Here is a 19016-nt window from a genome sequence, read left to right as displayed (position 1 = left end):
GGGTTGTTCATAAATCTGGAATCTGGAACAGTTCATAATAAATCTGGAACAGTTCAAAGTTAAATCTCCTTCTCCAGTTATTGTTTTCATTTACACCACGGCAGTATACTCCGCAAAGTCTTTCTATCAAATATTACCATACAATTTTCCTCCAGTTTTGTCATTGTTTAAGCTTTAGAAGCGTATGTCAAGATACTTGTCAATATTAGTCTGGTACAAATTACACTTAAAATGCATTAAAATAATTTTTAAACGCAAACACAAAATATGTACTAAGAGGGGGGAGAGATCGAAATTTTCTAGAGCCTTAAAACTAATAACCATCAAATTTATCAATTTTGGTTTGTTTAGCTTTTGAAATTTCTTATCTCCATTTCTCATTGTTTACACCCATGCGTGGTTTATGAAGAATTGTGGTATATAGAATTGCATTATAAATATCTTCTACTGTAAAAAATGCCTTTTATTAATGTTAACTTTTTTTTTTATACATAAAATTGGAAAAAAAAATATATCTATGTTTTTCTGTGTCTTATTTAATTTACAGTCCCCTTATTTTATACAATTTAATACATATGCTGTCATCATGTTAATAGTAGTTGTTTTTCATGAACATTAGTGTATTTCGCTTGCAGGTATCTAATAAATATTCTACAGGTTAGGCTTACTCAAAATACAATGGAAAGAACAGTTGTTAACATTAACAAATGCCACGTTTCAACCATTAATCAGGATGAAATTTCTAAGCTGAAATTCTCAGTGTTTATACTCGTGCGTTGATTATGAAGAATTGTGGTACATAGAAAATGCTTTTTATTAGTGTTAACTTTTTTTGAAACATAAAATTGAAAAAAAAATATATGCGTTTTTCTGTGTCTTATTTAATTTACAGTCTCTTATTTTATATAATTTAATACATTGTTGTCATCATGTTAATAGTAGTTTTTTTCACGAGTTAACACTTAACATTCGAACAAACTCTTCAACTACAACTATGAAATATATATTAGTTGATTCCATTAAAACTAAAATGCAAAACATGTCATAATTAATAGTATACATAAAATGTGAAATGTTTTTACAATAAACATTATTTATCTCAAATTTCAGGAACTTAAAGAAATTGCAATTAAATACACATTAAACAGGTGAAATATATATACATTAACATATATATATATATAAATGTATTTTACTTGAGGCAAATGATGACCTTCTACAATGATGCCCTCAGGTGTCCTTGACATTATATCCCACACACGATCATAGAAGTTTTTTGGCACCCGGCACAACGCACCCTCGATTTGACGTCTCTCGTGAATGGTCAACCTTTGAAAATGTAATGCCTCTCATGTAATTCATGAAATACCATTTAAAGAAAAAAAAATATCATTTCAAGAAATAATAATTATAAAAAATAGAACAAAAACAATTCAAACATACAACTCTTGACTCCTTAACTCTTAATAACCTTTTGTAGTTTAATCTAGTATTTCATTGCACTACAAACCAATTTTTTTCCCCAAATGATTATGACACAATAGGAAAATATAACATACTCAATAGGTCTCCAGTCTGATACATAAACAGCCAACAGAACCATATGATTTCTGAGCCGTAGGAACTTTCAAACAATAATTATCAAAATTCTAATTACAGTAGGGAACCGATTATCCGGAACGATCGGGACCATCGCTATTTTTCTGATAACTGATTTTTCCGGTTTTCTAAATCGATACAAAAGGCCGTTTTTTTTACTGTTAAACCCAACTAAAAAAAAAAAATATTTGGAAATAATCTTAAAAAGAAGAAAAAACGATGAAGTAATACAGTAATGATTATTTCTAAAATGATGGTATTGTAAACATCTTTCAAAAAAGAAAGAAAAATCTTAAAATCTTATGAGGAAAAAAATTCATTTTTTTAAAAATGGCGGAAAATTTATAGAATTTCGTTCCGGTTTTTTGGTTTTCTGATTTCCGGATAACTGGTTCTGCACTGTATTATTATTATTAAATTCCGATAATTAGTTTAGAGGTTACAAGTAGTTTTAATGACCCTAGTTTCTTAATTTTTAAAACAATGGACAAAAAATAAATTTCGTATTTTGATTAAGCATTGTTTTGTGATGGGGAAAAATATTGTTGAAGCAATACAGTGGCTTGATAGGCATTATGGAAACTCTGCACCACAGAAACCAATTATTACTGGTATCAGAGTGCATAACCAAATCTATCAACAAAAAAAAGCACTTTTTAAGTTCTCAAAAAGTACTTTTAAGCACTATTTACATTAACAAAATGCAAAATAATTTCCAAATACTTTAATTTACATAATCATGATAAAGTAACTAGTTTCTGGCAGAAAACTATTTTCTTGATTATATTAGCCATTATAAAATAATCAAGAGATTTTTTGGTTCGATATCAGAGGGCTGAAGATGAAGCCTGATATGGAGAATATCTTGCACACGAGAGTGCAATAATCTCACCGAACCCTTCTCAGTAGACGCACATGCGAACTCATAAGAATTTCATCAAACATGTAAAATTATTAGTGCTTTTATACGCTATGGATCGACGGTACGCCAAAATTGATTGTGATTGAATGAATTGTTAAAACGTCCAATAGAACAATGTGAAAAGCATGATTTTGCATAATACACTCCAAAAATCGACATTGTAAAGAAAAAAATCTAATTTTGGAAGTTAAGTTAGCACTTCTAGCAGTTAAATTAAGCACTTTTTAAAAACACCCAATGGAAAAAAGCACCTTTAAGGGCTTTAAAAAAACGAAAATCGAAAATAAGCACTTTTCAAAAACGCTACGCACCATGTGGTATGCTGAATTCAAATGCGGTCCTAAAGACAATGATGTTGAATGCTCTGCAAGGTGTCAGTTACTTTCGGCATGAGTGCCACGTTTACACACACCACATCAAAAAGAACACTGTGACTACAATTCAGTTTTAATATTTTCCATATAGTTGGAGAAATATCTCCAAATTGACAATACTTTAAAAAGTTTCATAATTTTTTAAATATTTAAGTTACTTGCTAATTTTAATGTAAAACTATCAATTCTCAAGAATTCCATAAATTGAAAGAATTCAATTAATTCTTTCAATTAAGGTAGTAGACACTATATAAAAATGAAGTGTTGTGTCTAGTTTTACCTTATATCATGGCATTTTCTATAGCAAATGAGCGTCAAAAAACACATATAAGAACTTGTTACATGTACATTTATATAGTTATTACATTCATATAGTGATCATGCAGAAAATTTAGTGTTTTTTCAAAATGTCATTTAATAAATTATTTCATTCAAGTTCTTCAAATAATAACAATACAATGATGCAATTCAAAAAATAAGCAAATAAATAGAATAGGAAACAAAATTTGTAAGGAAATTACTTTGTATTAGAACCATTTTCCGATAAAGTCAACACTCTGTACAAAACTTTCCTTAGCTCACTCGGGGATAAACTCTCTAAGGCCTAAATAAATAAAATAATTTTCAATGCATTAGACGTTTCTTCATTATTGGCAATCTCGCACCTGCCAACATTGGAGAAATAAAATACGGAGATTTTACTAGCGACACTTTTTAGGCTATGCGGTAAAGTTTTGATACATCATGCATAATCATGTAAGTGAAAAAGAGAAATTCAAAATTGGAAATAATATCAGCACTGACATTTAGCAAAGTAAAAAATATGTACATAAATCTTTATTTAAAGAAGATTTTTTTAAACCATTATTTATAATTACTTAAGCAATCAACACACTACAGTACAGGTAATAGCACCATTTGTTGAGGAATTTTACAGTCAAAATTTTTTTTAAAAATTTCTTCAACAAATACGGAGAAATTTGGGAATATACAGGTAATCAGAAGACAGTCGTAAAATACAGGAGTCTTCCTTAAAAAACAGGAGACTTGGCAGGTATGCAATTGTGTAAGTAATCAATGACTAATAATCAGAGAAGTTAACTTACAGCTCTGTTTTTTCTATAATCGAGGAGCAATTTTTACTGCATTAAAACACTTTTAATTTATAACCTGCAAGTAACATGACAGTTTGATTTTAATAATTAGTTTAAAAAGTTAATAAATTAATTCATCACAAAAATAAAATTCCTTCTATTTATTAAAAACTGCAGTAACCTACTGGAGGATTGGGAGACAGGAACTTCATGTGCAATATCATAGCTTGCAGAACCCATCTGCAAAAGTAAAATATTTTCATTATATATATATATATATTTTTTTAAAAAAAGTCTTATAGCAGTATTAGAAAGAAAAAAAAAACAAATTTATACAAAAAGCTTGTTACATGAATAAAAAGTAATAATTTTAATTCCTCCATCTGATCCCATTAATGTATATAGAATAAGTAAGTAGCCAGCTTCAATTACCTTCAATGTGTTCAACACTAATACTATGAATTAAAGATACATTCAATGATTTAAATATACAAAATCTAATTTATATTTGCATAAGAATATTGCTAGGTCGCCATCCTTGAAAAGTTATTATAACATTAAAAGTTATAGAAAATATTGTGAAACTCAATCATTATACTATGGACAATACTATTATAAAATACAGCCAGATACAGTCGCCTATATTGAACTGTTTGAGGGCCTGGCAATAAGTCCATAATGAACAACAGTTCACTATAACCAAAATCTTATAAAAAAAATATTTTTTTAGCATATTGCAGTAGTATTGTTGGAAACAATGTTTGCAATAGCACATTAGTTGCTATTTGAATTATTGGTTAACTAAACATGCAGAGTCTCTACAACATAATTTCGTGCTATGACAAAAATGTTAATTGGAACATTAGGTAACATTTAAAATGTTTTGCACATAATGAAGGGGTTGTGTCCATAAAACAAAATTTTTTAAATCTTTATTTTTCTTGTTTCCTCAATTTTTGATAAAAGTTGGAATTACTGTGCAAACTATTTGCTTGACCATGTGCCTGTTTTTGAAACCACTTACCTTCTTTTTTTTTAATACTCATTTTAAACACTCTTTTATAATGTGTTAGAATTATATACTAATCTCATAATTTAAATATCTCTGAAAAGGAAATTTAAATCCACTTTAAACAAACTAACAACTTCTAAGTTGATCATTGTAAGCATATGAAATATAAGTTAAATTACAGTTTGGAAGAGACTACTAAAAACTTTTACTACAATAGAATGTTCAGTATATATTGGGTTCATTATAGCAAGGTTAGACTGTATATTCTATGATATATTGAAAATTCAATATTTTAAAAAAGGCATCAAGTATATGATGCGTATCTACAATACTTAGCATCATGCATGGTAATTATTGATAGGCATAATTTTTCAATAGCAATGAATAATTATAATACTGTGATAATTATTGATTGCTATAGATCAATAAATAAGTAAGATTATTTTAAGAGTGCTAAATATTGTCATTTTATCGCTTGTGCTTAAACTTTTGAGACACCCTCATACTTTTTTTATCATGATAAGAGAACAGTCATGATTTTTCAGCAAATTAATAATTTTCTATTTTCCTCATATGAAAATGCATTTTTGATAGCCTTCTGTTGTTGATCTTAAAAAGAAATTTTTTTCTTGTGTTTAAACTTTTCGAGATGGAGTGAACACAATTTAATGACTTATTTTAGAATCAAAATTTTCAGCTTCTCTTAAATTGCTTTTTTAAGTAATTATTTTTATAGCTATATTTCTCAAAATGCTTTAAAATTTATCCCTCCAATACCAATGCTTGTTATCAACGCAGAAAAAGTATTTAGACTGGAATTTCTTAATGACTATTGTGATAAGATTAAAAAATACATATAAAAGATTGTATAAAAAAAATTAAGTTGTTTGGAATAAATGTCACTTATCTATTAGCTATTTAAAATTATTATTAAAATGAACTTATTTTGATATAAAAAGGTGCACTATCAGAGTTGTTACTCAATTTTAGAAATAAAATTCTTTGAGCGTTTTTAATTTTTTTAGCAAATATTAACAAAATTCCTGATTACATTTCAGGGTTGCCACAGAAAAAAATGAACAAAATAGTTGCTTTTAGTAGCCTAAGGCATGAAAATAGTCGACTAAAATTATGAAAATAGTTGCCTAAATAAGAACAAAAATTTTCAATAATATGACTAAAATTTTATTAAATGACTTCATTGTAATATACCATGATCCATTTAGTCAAGTTGATGGCCAATATAATAATTTTTAAATAAACGTTAGTGTTCTAGCACTAAATTTTTATAAAAAATAAATTTGTATATTTGCAGAATTTTAAATGCTAGAATTAATTTAGAAAAATAATTTTTTGTTAAGAAAACATACTCTTTCTATTGATTTTTCTTCTCAGATAATTTTTCCTAAAATCAGGCAGAATTTTGTAGCAATAACTGTTGAAAAGACGATTGAGAAGCAAAATAGATTCACAATGGAATCTGTGCAAATTGAGCGCATTAAAAAGTGATGACTCAAATTTGCAATTCAATATTTTTTTATTTTTTAAGGAAAAAAATCATTGTGTTCAGAAGCTATTGCGAGCCGCAAGTTTGCTAGGAACACAAAAAAGTCTCCCAATAGTCTCAGTTTGCTGAAAATAGTTGCTCTTTTAGCCTTTTCAGGCAAAAAAAATTGCCATAGTTGCCTCAGGTCAAAATAGTTGTGAATAGTCTCATTTTAGTAAGCTGTGGCAACCCTACATTTTTGCTGTACACAGCAATATTTCATCAGAAATACAATATATTTTATGTAATAAGCAATGAAACTTACTTTTTGATAGAAAATATGTCAATAATTACATATGATAAAAATCAAAATTTTACTAGGCAAATAAACACATAAGGTGAGCTACAGTTGCCTTAGTAGATATGGGGCCACCTATTATACAGTCAGACCTCGATATAAGGTCATCAGCATTTAAGGTCACCACGCATATCAGGCCACTTTTCCAAGTCCCGGCTCACTGAATATAAATTCTATGTTACATATTATTGGATATATGGTCAAGTTTTAAAAATCGTTATCGCTTATAAGGTCATTTTTATCTGAGGTGAGGGGAACTCTTTTCCAACAAAGGCCCATTTAACTTCTTTACAAGGCAATTACCCCTTTCGAGTTCTATGAAAATGTTGCAACCAACGAACAAACTACAATTTCTGAAATTGTTTCACAGTGAGGACAATGACAGTGATCCTGAGACTGTAGCAGTAACCCAAGTGGGAGCCTTCAATGCAATAAATGTCATGCGAAATTTTTTTACAAACCATGAGGGATCTGAGGGACATTTTGAGAAAATACAAAATCTAGAAAACATTGTTCGAAAAATGAAACCAAAAACGAGACAGACCTGCATAAATGATTTATTTTAAATATGATAAGATGTAATGTATGTATGTACACTTTGAGGAAACAGCTTTATTTTAAATTAAAATTTTAAAAAAAAATCTAACTTTCTTTAATTCTTTACTAATTCTGTTAAAATGTTTTGACTTAAACATTTAATTTATAGCCGATCATTTTTGTTTGTATTACCATTTAAAAAAAAATCAAAATGTGTACTATTTACGTGCTAAGTTACGAGCTGCTAATGAATCAGTTAAAAAGTCACCCAGCTTATAAGGTCACTTTTGCGATGTCCCTTAGGGTGACCATACATAGAGGTCTGACTGTATTATTTTTTTCCTTATAAATTTCATAATAGCCAACTGTCTATTATAATGCACAATTATAAAATTTATAAGAAAAAAAAGAAACAATATTATGCACAAAAACAGAAAGATTTACAAACTAAATGTATCATAGTTTATAAATTGGAGTCATATCAGCCACATAGTCATCCATCAGGATTTTACTTGTGATTATGAACGGAAATTACTTTACATAGAAAGCTTAATTTTTAAAAGCATAGAAATTATTAAACTGCAGACCTTTTTATTCAAATAAATCTTAAAAAAATTACTCACAAAAATTATAAAGAGATCTCAGATTTTTTGAGTAGGTACATCACTGATCAAATTATTGTTATCTTGAATTTTGACATTTCCCTCGGCTCATAGCAAATTTGTTGTTTTATCAACACGAAAAAAAAAATTCCCTGACAATTAAAGGTTTTTCAGGTTTCTGACCTTATGGCACTTTGAGTAATGCTATATCTGCTAAGGAGTCGGCCAGGTGGCCGAGCAGTCAGCATGTCTGACTTTTTTTTCTTCTTTCCTCCAAGCCCTGAACATGTACGTAGGTTATGCAAAACACTTAACCATATAGCCCAGGACTTGGCCACCAGCATGTCTGACTATGAAACTAGTGGCTGCTGGTTCGAATCCCGCTCAGGGTATGGATGTTTCCCTCTCTGTGTGTTGTTCTCTGTTGTGGGAATGTGGCCAACCCTATGAATGGGTATCAGTGTGATGTGGGTAATGTTGCTCATCTCCGTGACTTAAGTTCACAGGTGCCCACTGGGTAACGTTAAATGATCAACACCTTCGGCATTTTCCGAGGTGACAAACGAAAGTTCAGTACCTGCCGCTAGAAAAAAAAATATCTGCTAAGGCAACTGCGGCTCACCTCATGAAGAAATATTAGAAATTTTTATGCCCAGTGACCAATATATAATATACCAGACATAGCTGACCACTTAATCATGAAACAAAAACTTAACATGTGATGAAAAGAACAAAATATGCAAGAAAAATTTATGAAGCAAATTTTGCCAATTCAAATGGAAATTACCCAATTCTTATTTTCAGGATTCCTTGAAATAGGTGGGATGTTGTGGATATAAGGCGACCCACATAGAGGATGATTTCCTGTTGTAGGACCGCTTGGTATATATCATGCTCTTGGCACTTGGAATAAATGATAGCCTCCACTTCCCTTGGTGTCAGTGGCTTATCTATGACAACTTCTTCATGGCCAAACACGCCAACAGTGATCTAAAGCAAAAGAAGATATCTTGAATGAATTGCGTAAGGTGATACAACTGCAGTTAGGCATTTACCAGATTAAATACAATCAAGTAGGCCACCTTTTAAGTACAATTTAAGCACTCACTTAAGTACTTTTTAAACACTCTTAAGTACTTTTTAAGCACTCTTAAGTACTTTTTAAGCACTCTTAAGTACTTTTAAGCACTCTTAAATACTTTTTAATCTCTTACCAAAAAAAAGATCTGTGCAGTAATAAAAATGATTTTTTTCTCTTGTTTAAAGTTCTTAATTCATAAAAATAAAATCAATAAAATTAAAAAACTTTACATAATTATGATAAAATAACTAGTTTCTGATAAATATTGCAGAGGAAATTATGAATATTATGAATTTTTTGTAATTTAGAATGACAATCGATACAGCAAAGAAAAACATTTCTTTTTAAAAAGATATAAAATTAAGCACTTTTTACAAACCCCGAATGAAAAAAAACACCTTTAAGGGCTTTCAAAAAACGTAAATCAAAAATAAACACCTTTAAGCACTTTTTAAAAATGCTACGTACCCTGAGTAAGAAATAGTTAATGAAAAATTTTAATTGTGTCTTTGTATACAAGTGTCTTTGTGCAACAAGTGAAAGCATATTTTTTCAAAAACAATTCAATGCATTTTTTTTATAAAATAAAAACTTATTTTAGAATTGTTGTTTGAGGTTCAAAATTTATATTAAATATCTGAGGTAATTTCTTCTAACAGGGGTGATTGTGAGCCCAAGTCAAAATTCCGGAAAATTTCTTGAGTTAAAAAAAAAAAGTTTAAATTGAAAAAAATTGAAACAAGATTTTTCTTCCTTTTTCTCAATATTTCTTAGTTTGCTTAAAATATTTTTAAAATTTTACTCGTACCTGTACCACTTACACATACCTAGATGACCTGGAGAAGTAATTAAAATTTACAAATATGTCTTTCTTTCTTGAGTTTATGATTATAACAACTATTTACTGATAAAAAAAATGAATATTAACCATGAATATAAGCTTATAAAGTATATCTCTGGCTCTCCCTTACAAACAAATAAAATAAACTGTGTTTTTAAGTTCCACCTTTGAAAATTTGATTTCCGGAAACTTCTGTGATCAATGATTTTTTGTAACGCCTGGACCTTCGATCTCCGGAAACTTCCGGATCACTGTTAGCGAAAAGTCCGGAAATCCGGAATTTTTCCGGAGCACAATCAGCCCTGTTCTAAGTCTTTTCTAGAAACTTGTCTTTGAACTAAGGTTCGGAAAAAAACCTGTTATGTTTTTTGCTTAAATTGGATATCGTTTAATTTAATATTAAAACGATCATAGCTGTCATTTTGACCACAAATCAACTTTGAGAGATGCTAAGTCCTAAAATAATGAAACCAGCATACTTGACTTTTGTGACTTTTCCTAACTTTTTAAGATCTTCGTTAGAGTGTATGCATAAAATGACATTTTATCTAGAACGTTTAATTTCGGCTAAAATGATCGCTAGAGAGATTTGGGTGTATTACTTTGATTTAACACACTGTTTCTATTCCATTGCCACTGAACAAGTTTTCTCTTTACACAGGAATCTTACCCCTCTTGCTCGCGGCTACTCTCAAGGTAATTGTTTACGCAAGTGAAAATTTCTTCGATTCAGATCACTTCTAGATATGAGCTTTTAAACGGCTTAGAAATGACCAATGTGTTTACAATGTGTGTAATTAGAAGTAACCATTCAAGAAAGGTACATTCTTGGAAAAATTTTTAACTTACATTTTTCAGAAAACTAATAAAATTCAATAAATAGCCCTTACAATTAAAAATTAAGCAGGTTAAAAATTTGTACATCCCAAAAACCTTTATTCTTCGAGGGCATAAGGAACTTCAATAGTTATTACAAAATGACTAAATTGTAAAGAAATGCTACCGATTAGCAAAGCTACATCTACCTTGCACTTTTTTTTAAAAATATTAGCAGCAAAAATCGACATGGTAAAGAAAAAAAAATCTACTTTTCAAAAAGGGAAAAATTAAGCACTGTTTAACAACACCCCACGAAAAAAGCACCTTTAAGAGCTTTTAAAAAACGCTACGCACCATGATTACCATAGTATTAGCTAACATAGCATTAAGCTTACTCATGTAAGCAAAGTTCTACTGTGGATTTCACCTTCCTGCAACCTAACATTTTACAAATTTAATTATTATGTGTTGAATATTGATTTACCTGTTTTCCACAGACAAGAATGGATGTAATGTTGGGACTTATACTATCAACCAACTTCCTAAGTACACTGGAACAGTACCTTACGACAGACCTAAAGATAATGAAGCAGCATAAGTGGTAAAAAATAAATGATATAGCATAAATGGTAAGGTACCATCCACAAATAATGCCCCCATTAGAGTGGAGGGGGAAATCTTTAGAAAATCTAACTCTTAACTAAATCTCAAACTAGATCTTTACTTAGAATCTATACTTCACTTAAGTCAATTTAATCATCAATTAAGTGATTTTTCGATAGTTTTTTTATGGTAGTTTCTAGGGTCTTCCACATTTTAAAAATTGCAATATTTTTAATACTATATTATTACAGCACATGAGTTAGTTTTTAATCTTGTATTTAAATATTAATTTTATTTTGCACTTCATTTTTACATATTTCATCGTACATCCAAGTGGTTCACTTTCAATATTTTATACGAGCAGGATATTGAAAAAGCAGAAGAATACATCTTTTTTTAATTGATTGCAGTTTGGAATTTTCTGTAGCCTTAAAAGCGCATTTTATCAAAAAAATTAACATAGACCTCTTATAATTTACTAAATGATAAATTATTTTAAACTCTAAAATTTTTTTTGACAGTATTGAATTTAAAATTAAATATTTATTATAATTAAATACTTATTTATATTGAATATTTATTCATATTGAATATTTATTCATATTAAATATTTAATAGAATATTTATTTTTTAATTTTTTTTACTTTAACTTTATAAAGCTTTGTTTGTTTTTTCTAAATGAAGGGAATATTTATTTAAAAAAATTATTAGTTTTGAATAAATTCTAATAACTAAAATAAGTTAATTCTATCAAATATCTTACTAAAGTGACTGATAAAATAGATTTACTGCTTAGTCTATAGTTTTACTATAGATTTACTGCTTAGTCTGCTGTTCTGTCTATAAAAATTACAATGATTGCCATTAACAAGAATAAGTATTTTGGTTTACTTCATCAGTTAACCATCCAGGCTAATGGTCCTTAGTTCAAAAAGGTTATGAACCCCTAATCTACAACATATGTTTTGTTTCAGAACAACTAGTATATCTTTATGCAAAATAAGCGCAAAAGTAACAATGGTTAACAGAGGTATGGTGTAACATTTTGGGATAAAAGGAAGGAGGCTGTCCAAAATAAAATAAAAAGTAAGATATAATTTATGAATGGTCCCTAAAAATAAATGATACAGCATAAATGCTAAAAAAAAAAAAAGACACCACATAAATGTTAAAAATGAATGATACAGTTACAGGTATTGCATTGTCTTACCAGTGCCTGAGAGCACCAGCTTGTCTTGTCAGTTTTTCTAAACGTTCTTTCACGGTACCTAATAAAATCAAAATATATTTACATTTGAAAAATTACTTTCTTAATAAAAGAGCAAAGAGATTTTTTACATTTAGGTTTCCGTAATACTTATACTGTGACTACAAAAATAGTGGTAATGACATGAAAACATAAGCTAAATTCATAAAAATAATTTTTATAAAATTGCTTCAACCAACACCAACTTACCCCTGTTATGGGGTGACTTGATCCTGATCAGTATGAACGGAACTAAGTATATTAAGAAATGTATGTATGTTATGTTTTAAATAATTTGAAATAGAATAAGAATGTATAGTTTAAGGTTACTAAGAAGATTGCTTCATTCATTAAAATATATATCATTGTTCTTGTTCATTAAAATATATTTTTGTTCACATTCATTAAAATATATTTTATGGAATTAAATACATAAATAAATTACGATAAATAATTAAAGCTTGTTTACCAAGTTTAAAAAAATACATTTTAATGAATAAATAAAACAAAAAACATTAATAATTCTGCATATTAGGAAATGTAGGTATATTATGTTTTAAAGAATTTGAAGTAGAATAAGAATGTATAGTTTAAGTTTCTTAAGAAGAATGTTTCATTCATTAAAATATATTTTATGGAATTTAATACATTTTATGGAATTAAATACATAAATAAATTTTGATAAACTAAAAAATCACAGCATACAGTTATTCATTTTTTTTCTTCTTATTGTAATTTGGTAAGATGAAATGTAGATTAAACAAAATTATTGTGATCTGTATTTTAAAACGATCTTATGATGAATTGTAATTCAACAATATTTTAGAATAACTAATTTTCTGCAATATAATCAGAATTCTTTCTTTTATAAGATTTAGAATCTGTCATTTGTGGAGAAACAATTCTCACAAACATAAAAAGAAATGGATACCTCAATTGTTCATAAAAGTGTTACAAAAATTTCAATATATGAATATAATTATCAACGAATACCAATCACAACTGTTTAAGATACCATAGCTTTATCTAGAGCTTAATTTCTTATTTTCACTAGAAGGTTTAACAAAGTTAAAATAAGTATCAGAAAGTTTGAAGTTGCCGGTTGAAAAAAGGTACAACAGAACAATAAAAATTTTACTGCTACTGCCTGAGCTTCAGCTACACTATTAAAATGACAAAGAATTGTGCAACACATTCAGGTAATTAGGACAGAAGGAATTTTGGTAATCAACATTTATATTTTATACAGCAAAAATTTACAAATAGCCAATGGCAGCCCAATAATGTGTTAAAAACAATAATAAAAAAATATAATAAAAAAAATATAATAAAATTTAAGATAAAATAATTAATATAAAAATTTATTAATAAAATAATTAATATAAAAAATTTCTTTTATCCTAATTTTTAACATCTTACAATATATTACTCTATTCCTACTATTAGCTCACATTCTCCCTATATATCTTATTCAAATTTTCAATCGTTAATAAAATACTTTTTATTCTTCCACTTAAGTTCAAATGCATTTTTTCAAACTTGTAGTGGACGACACTTGATGTTAATACAGTTTTTTCAGATATTAATTTATTAAATTTAGTTTTTTATGGGAGAAATTTTTTTTAATCATTTAATAAAAAGTAACTAAAATGAAAATTTTCTTCGTGGATCTAAGAAGGAATTTACTTAAAAAAATAAATAAAAATTATATCACTTGTTTTAAATAATTAATTGGTTCAAATCCTTCTAATTAAAATTTGACAATAGCAATACCAGTCTTTGAAACTCAATGTGATTGATAAAAAAGTAAATTTACAAGGTAATAAATAAATATATCTATAATAAAAATATACAATAAAAAAGTAAAAATGTGATTGGATCAAAATAAACTTATATAAAACTTAATATTTGTAAAATAAAATGGACTTTTAAGACAATAAAAAAATTATTTACCATTTTCAGTCCAAAACTGAGGGCCTTCACGAAAGTAAAGAATGCCTAAAAGCTGACTTTGACCATGGAGGGTATCAGTTCGACTAAGAGCTTCTAATATGTCTCTTGATGATCTATGTTGAAATTCCTAAACAATAAACATTACATGAATAAAAGCTTTCACAAATGGCAACATTAAATATGTTAATCAGCTTCACATTTGCTTTTATATACCTGTCAACATAGGAGAAATAAAATGGAGATTTTACTAGCGAAATCTTTTAGGCTACGAGTAAAGTTTTGATACATCATGCATAATCATGTAAGTCAAAAAGAGAAATTCAAAATTGGAAATAACATAAGCACTTGCATTTTGCGAAGTAAAAAATATCTTAATCTAAAGAAGATTTTTTAAACTATTTTATTTTATAACTGACGTTGAATAGCCAACCCAATTTTGAGTTTACAGCTACTAATGTTCAACTCTGTAGCCTTGTAATTTTGAACCCGATCCAGAAGACAAGGAAAATCTTGGTACAAGCACTGGGAGAAATTTGCCTTCGTGGTATTTTTTAAACAATTAAAAATTTTGCAAAACGAAATTTTTTCGACCAAACATTTTCCTAGGGTTGCCTGAATTTCAATTGAAACCTCATTATCATATATATATAAGTTGAGATCATACAATTATTGGTAACCACCACTTCAGTTTTACTAAATTTATAAAATCTGTCTAAATTGAGTCATAAAAGAATTAAAATCAATATTTAGATCACTAATAATTGACAACTCATAGTTAACATACACTAAAAAGTGTTAACATAAAACATAAAGTAAACATAAATAACATAACATGAAACATAAATAACATAGTTAACATAAAGTAACAAACTAAATAGTCATAATATAGCAAATAATATTGATCTGAAAGTATTAAGAGTACCATATTTTTTACAAAAACCAATTAATAGTTCTAATTTTAGCTATATATTTTATAATAATACAAATCATAATTATAGTAGTATATAATGCAAGTAGTGTGAATGATTTAATATCTTATAAAATGTTCTCAGTAATAAAAAAGAAACTTGCCCAGGTTTTTTTCAGATGTTGACGTCAAAGACACAACTTATTTCTACTATATTCGTGCTAGTCGTAAATATATGCTATAATTTTGCATACTAATGATATAGTGATCCCATGTCATAGCGTCCATTGTCCTTGTAAATCACAAGGGTTATAATATTGACTGTACTATACAAACTATCAGCCTGATTAAAATAATAAGCAAGAACAACACTTCTACTCACTTTAAAATCATAAGTTGGCTCATTATAAATGATTGCTTTTGGTATATCAGTCAAACTTTGGTATCCTATTGATGCATGCTCTAGTTGTTGGAAAGCTTCAACTGTAGGTAAATCATCAGCAGAAAGTAAATGCAGAAAGTCCAAGTGTTCAATACAAGAGGAGGATATTAGATTCTGAATACAGATTATCATTCATTAAGAAAGAATCTTATTTTCAGTTTTCATGAAGCATATTTTGACATGGTTTATTACAATAAGGAGGATAGAATTTATGTTACAAATTTGCTGCAACAATTTTAATTTTTTATTAAATTAAAATTAATAATAATAAAAGGCATTAATTATATTAAAATTCTATAAAATTTACAGTATGAATGGCTAATTTAAATAAATTAAACAATATTAAGAACTAAAAATTTGAAATGAGTATTAGTTGTTCAATTTTTACATTTAAGACAGTCTAATAGTGGATATAACATGTAAATCAATAGTGAGTCAATAGATTATTGGTTAGTTAGCTAAAGCTGTTCAGATTTGTTGCAACAATTTTAATTATTATTAAATTAAAACTAATAATGATGAAAGACATTTATTATTTTAAAATTCTATAAAATTTACAGTATGAATGGCTAATATAAATAAATCAAACAATTTTAAGAACTAAAAATTTGAAATGAGTATTAGTTGTTCAATTTTCACATTAAGACAGTCTAATAGTGGATATAACATGTAAATCAATAGTGAGTCAATAGATCATTGGTTAGTTAGCTAAAACTGTTCAGATTTGTTGCAACAATTTTAATTATTACTAAATTAAAATTAATAAGAATGAAAGGCATTTATTATTTTAAAATTCAATAAAATTTACAGCATGAATGGCTAATATAAATAAATCAAACAATTTTAAGAACTAAAAATTTGAAATGAGTATTAGTTGTTCATTTTTTATAATTACATTTAAGACAGTCTAATATTGGATATTACATGTAAATCAATAGTGAGTCAATAGATCATGGGTTAGTTAGCTAAACCTGCTAAGCTAATCATCACATACTGGTAAAAGAAACTATGTTTTAAATAGTAAGAATATGTTAAAATCAGAGTTGGGCAAAAATGTAGTCGAATACATTTTTCAATTTACAGTAATCAATTACTTGTGATCATGATTACAATAATTTTGTAATCATGATAGCATAATTTTGATTACAGCTGTAATTGTGATTACAACAATAAATTACAGTTATCAATTACTTGTAATCGTTATTACAACTTTGATTGAAATACATAATGCAACAAGATTGAAATTTGAGAAGTAAAACACATACAATTTTAAGTCACAAGACCACAAAGCTACTAATGTGCAAGTGTATATTGTGTAGTGTTTAGATAAGAGTTGGATTATCTCTGATTTCCTGTTATTTACACTCAGATTATTCCTGCTTTCACATAATTGATGGAGTTCGTGGCAGGTAATTTATATATATATACATATTTCTTAAGGGTAATGGGTAATAATTGATTACACAGAAAAGCAGGTGAAAAATGAATAAATATAATCAAAAAATTTATTGTATGGATTTTTCAAAACTTAAAAATCAATATTCAACAAGTGCATTAAACTTCCACTTTTTTCAAATGCCTATTTCCAAATTGTAGCAACTGATTACACAGTAAGAACTATTGTAATTTTCAGACAGAAATATATTTTACAGCAAATTTTAAAACTATACAAATAAAAATTTCATGCTTTGTAAATTTTTAAATCAATGATTTCTTTGAATAAAAGTTCTTCGATTTGAATCAATAGCAATAATAATAATAATAAAAAATCCATTGATTTCAATAAAACTTATATAACTCAACTAACTCTGCTGCTCATGAAAGCAATTCCTTACAATTAGGATGTGACAACTCAGTTGTGATTGATAAAATTAACATTTCTAGAAGCACTGAAAAAATTGCAGACATAAGCTAAAAATTATATAAGTGAAACTATATACATATTGGCTACCTGCAGTCGTCCTGTCCTGATTTTAAGACCATCACAATCTCCTTTCTTCAACATAGCTAACAAATCCAACATTTCCTTAAAATGGACATCTCTAAATAATTAAGGAAGTTGCTTTAATATAAATATCCAACAGTATACACATTTTAAAATGTTGATCAAGTGATACAAATATGCATCATCAGAAATTAAGTTTTATAAATTAGCTGATCAATTAGTCTTTATAAATTGTATCTTTACATCAGTTTTTAAGATCTTTATATCAGATTATATTTGTATTCAAAAGAAAAAGAAGCTAACAAAGTTTAGAGAGAAAAAGAAATAAGCAAGGACTTAACTCCAAAGCAAAATTAGATATGCTATAAGAATTTATTTTTATTTGCTTACTAAATCATTCTAAACCACATTAGCGAAATAAATTACGAAAATTTGCATATTTTTTCAAATTTTACGAAAAGAACTGAACTGAATGTAAAACCACTGCTTCTACACAAAAATGCATATCTTGCACATCACATACGTAAGCGTACACGTGTAGGAACAGCCAGTAGAGAAATAGGCTTAATAAGTGTGCGTAAGTTACGACGCATTTCGTTCACTAGCACACCTTGGCGAATTTCTTGGTGTTATTTTGCAGCAATAGGTTAAATTCAAATTGTAACAGTAAAAATCAGTAACCACCAAAGTTTAGATGTTGGAATGAGGAGGCGAATTGTAGGGAGGCTAGAAACAGACCAATCTCAGGTCCAGATTTGAAGAGAGTTCAATTAAATGCCTAGCATTGTGTGTAACTTATGGAAACAGTTCCAGAATACCAGATGCATCAAGAGAAAGCATAGGCAAGGTCTTCCAAGAGTCCCAATGGCCTGAGAAGATCACCGTTTGTCCATTACAGCGAATCTTAACAGAAGAGCTGCAGCTTCTTAGCTCTTTTGTAACTTGCATGCAGCTACAGGAACCCATGTATCAAGGGTGACAGCTTCCAAATTACTTTATGAGAGAGGGTTGTCTGTAAGAAGATCCGTCCTTTGCGTCCCACTCACTTCAACGAACAGGAGAGCCCCGTTCAGCATGGTGCAGAGAGCTTAGAGATTGGAGTATGGAAATCGACAATTGTGGCGGAGCAGGTTTAATGGTCTGGGCAGGCATCATGTTGGATGGCCGCCCACCTCTCCAGGTCTTTGAAAGAGGC

The 19016-nt window shown here is 28.3% G+C and overlaps 1 protein-coding gene across 8 annotated transcripts in view; it reads right to left on the bottom strand.

Moving 5' to 3' along the window:
• LOC107442476 (putative phosphorylase b kinase regulatory subunit beta) overlaps positions 1-19016 on the bottom strand; it is a 62070-nt gene that overhangs the window by 9620 nt on the left and 33434 nt on the right. For all 8 annotated transcript variants that reach the window (XM_043053836.3, XM_071183321.2, XM_043053838.3 and 5 more), the window contains 9 exons: positions 17828-17918; positions 15817-15990; positions 14528-14654; positions 12539-12596; positions 11210-11300; positions 8772-8974; positions 4175-4229; positions 3417-3499; positions 1197-1329 (listed from right to left, as the gene is read on the bottom strand). In XM_043053836.3, coding sequence (XP_042909770.1) covers positions 1197-1329; positions 3417-3499; positions 4175-4229; positions 8772-8974; positions 11210-11300; positions 12539-12596; positions 14528-14654; positions 15817-15990; positions 17828-17918 — 1015 coding nt within the window. The remainder of the gene's footprint in view (positions 1-1196; positions 1330-3416; positions 3500-4174; positions 4230-8771; positions 8975-11209; positions 11301-12538; positions 12597-14527; positions 14655-15816; positions 15991-17827; positions 17919-19016) is intronic.

The sequence above is a fragment of the Parasteatoda tepidariorum genome, chromosome 3 (assembly GCF_982258835.1).
Source record: "Parasteatoda tepidariorum strain Cologne lab strain chromosome 3, Ptep-v5.0, whole genome shotgun sequence".
NCBI lineage: Eukaryota > Metazoa > Arthropoda > Arachnida > Araneae > Theridiidae > Parasteatoda > Parasteatoda tepidariorum.
The sequence above is the reverse complement of the archived record's forward strand: the minus strand, read 5'-3'. Positions and strand labels throughout refer to the sequence as shown.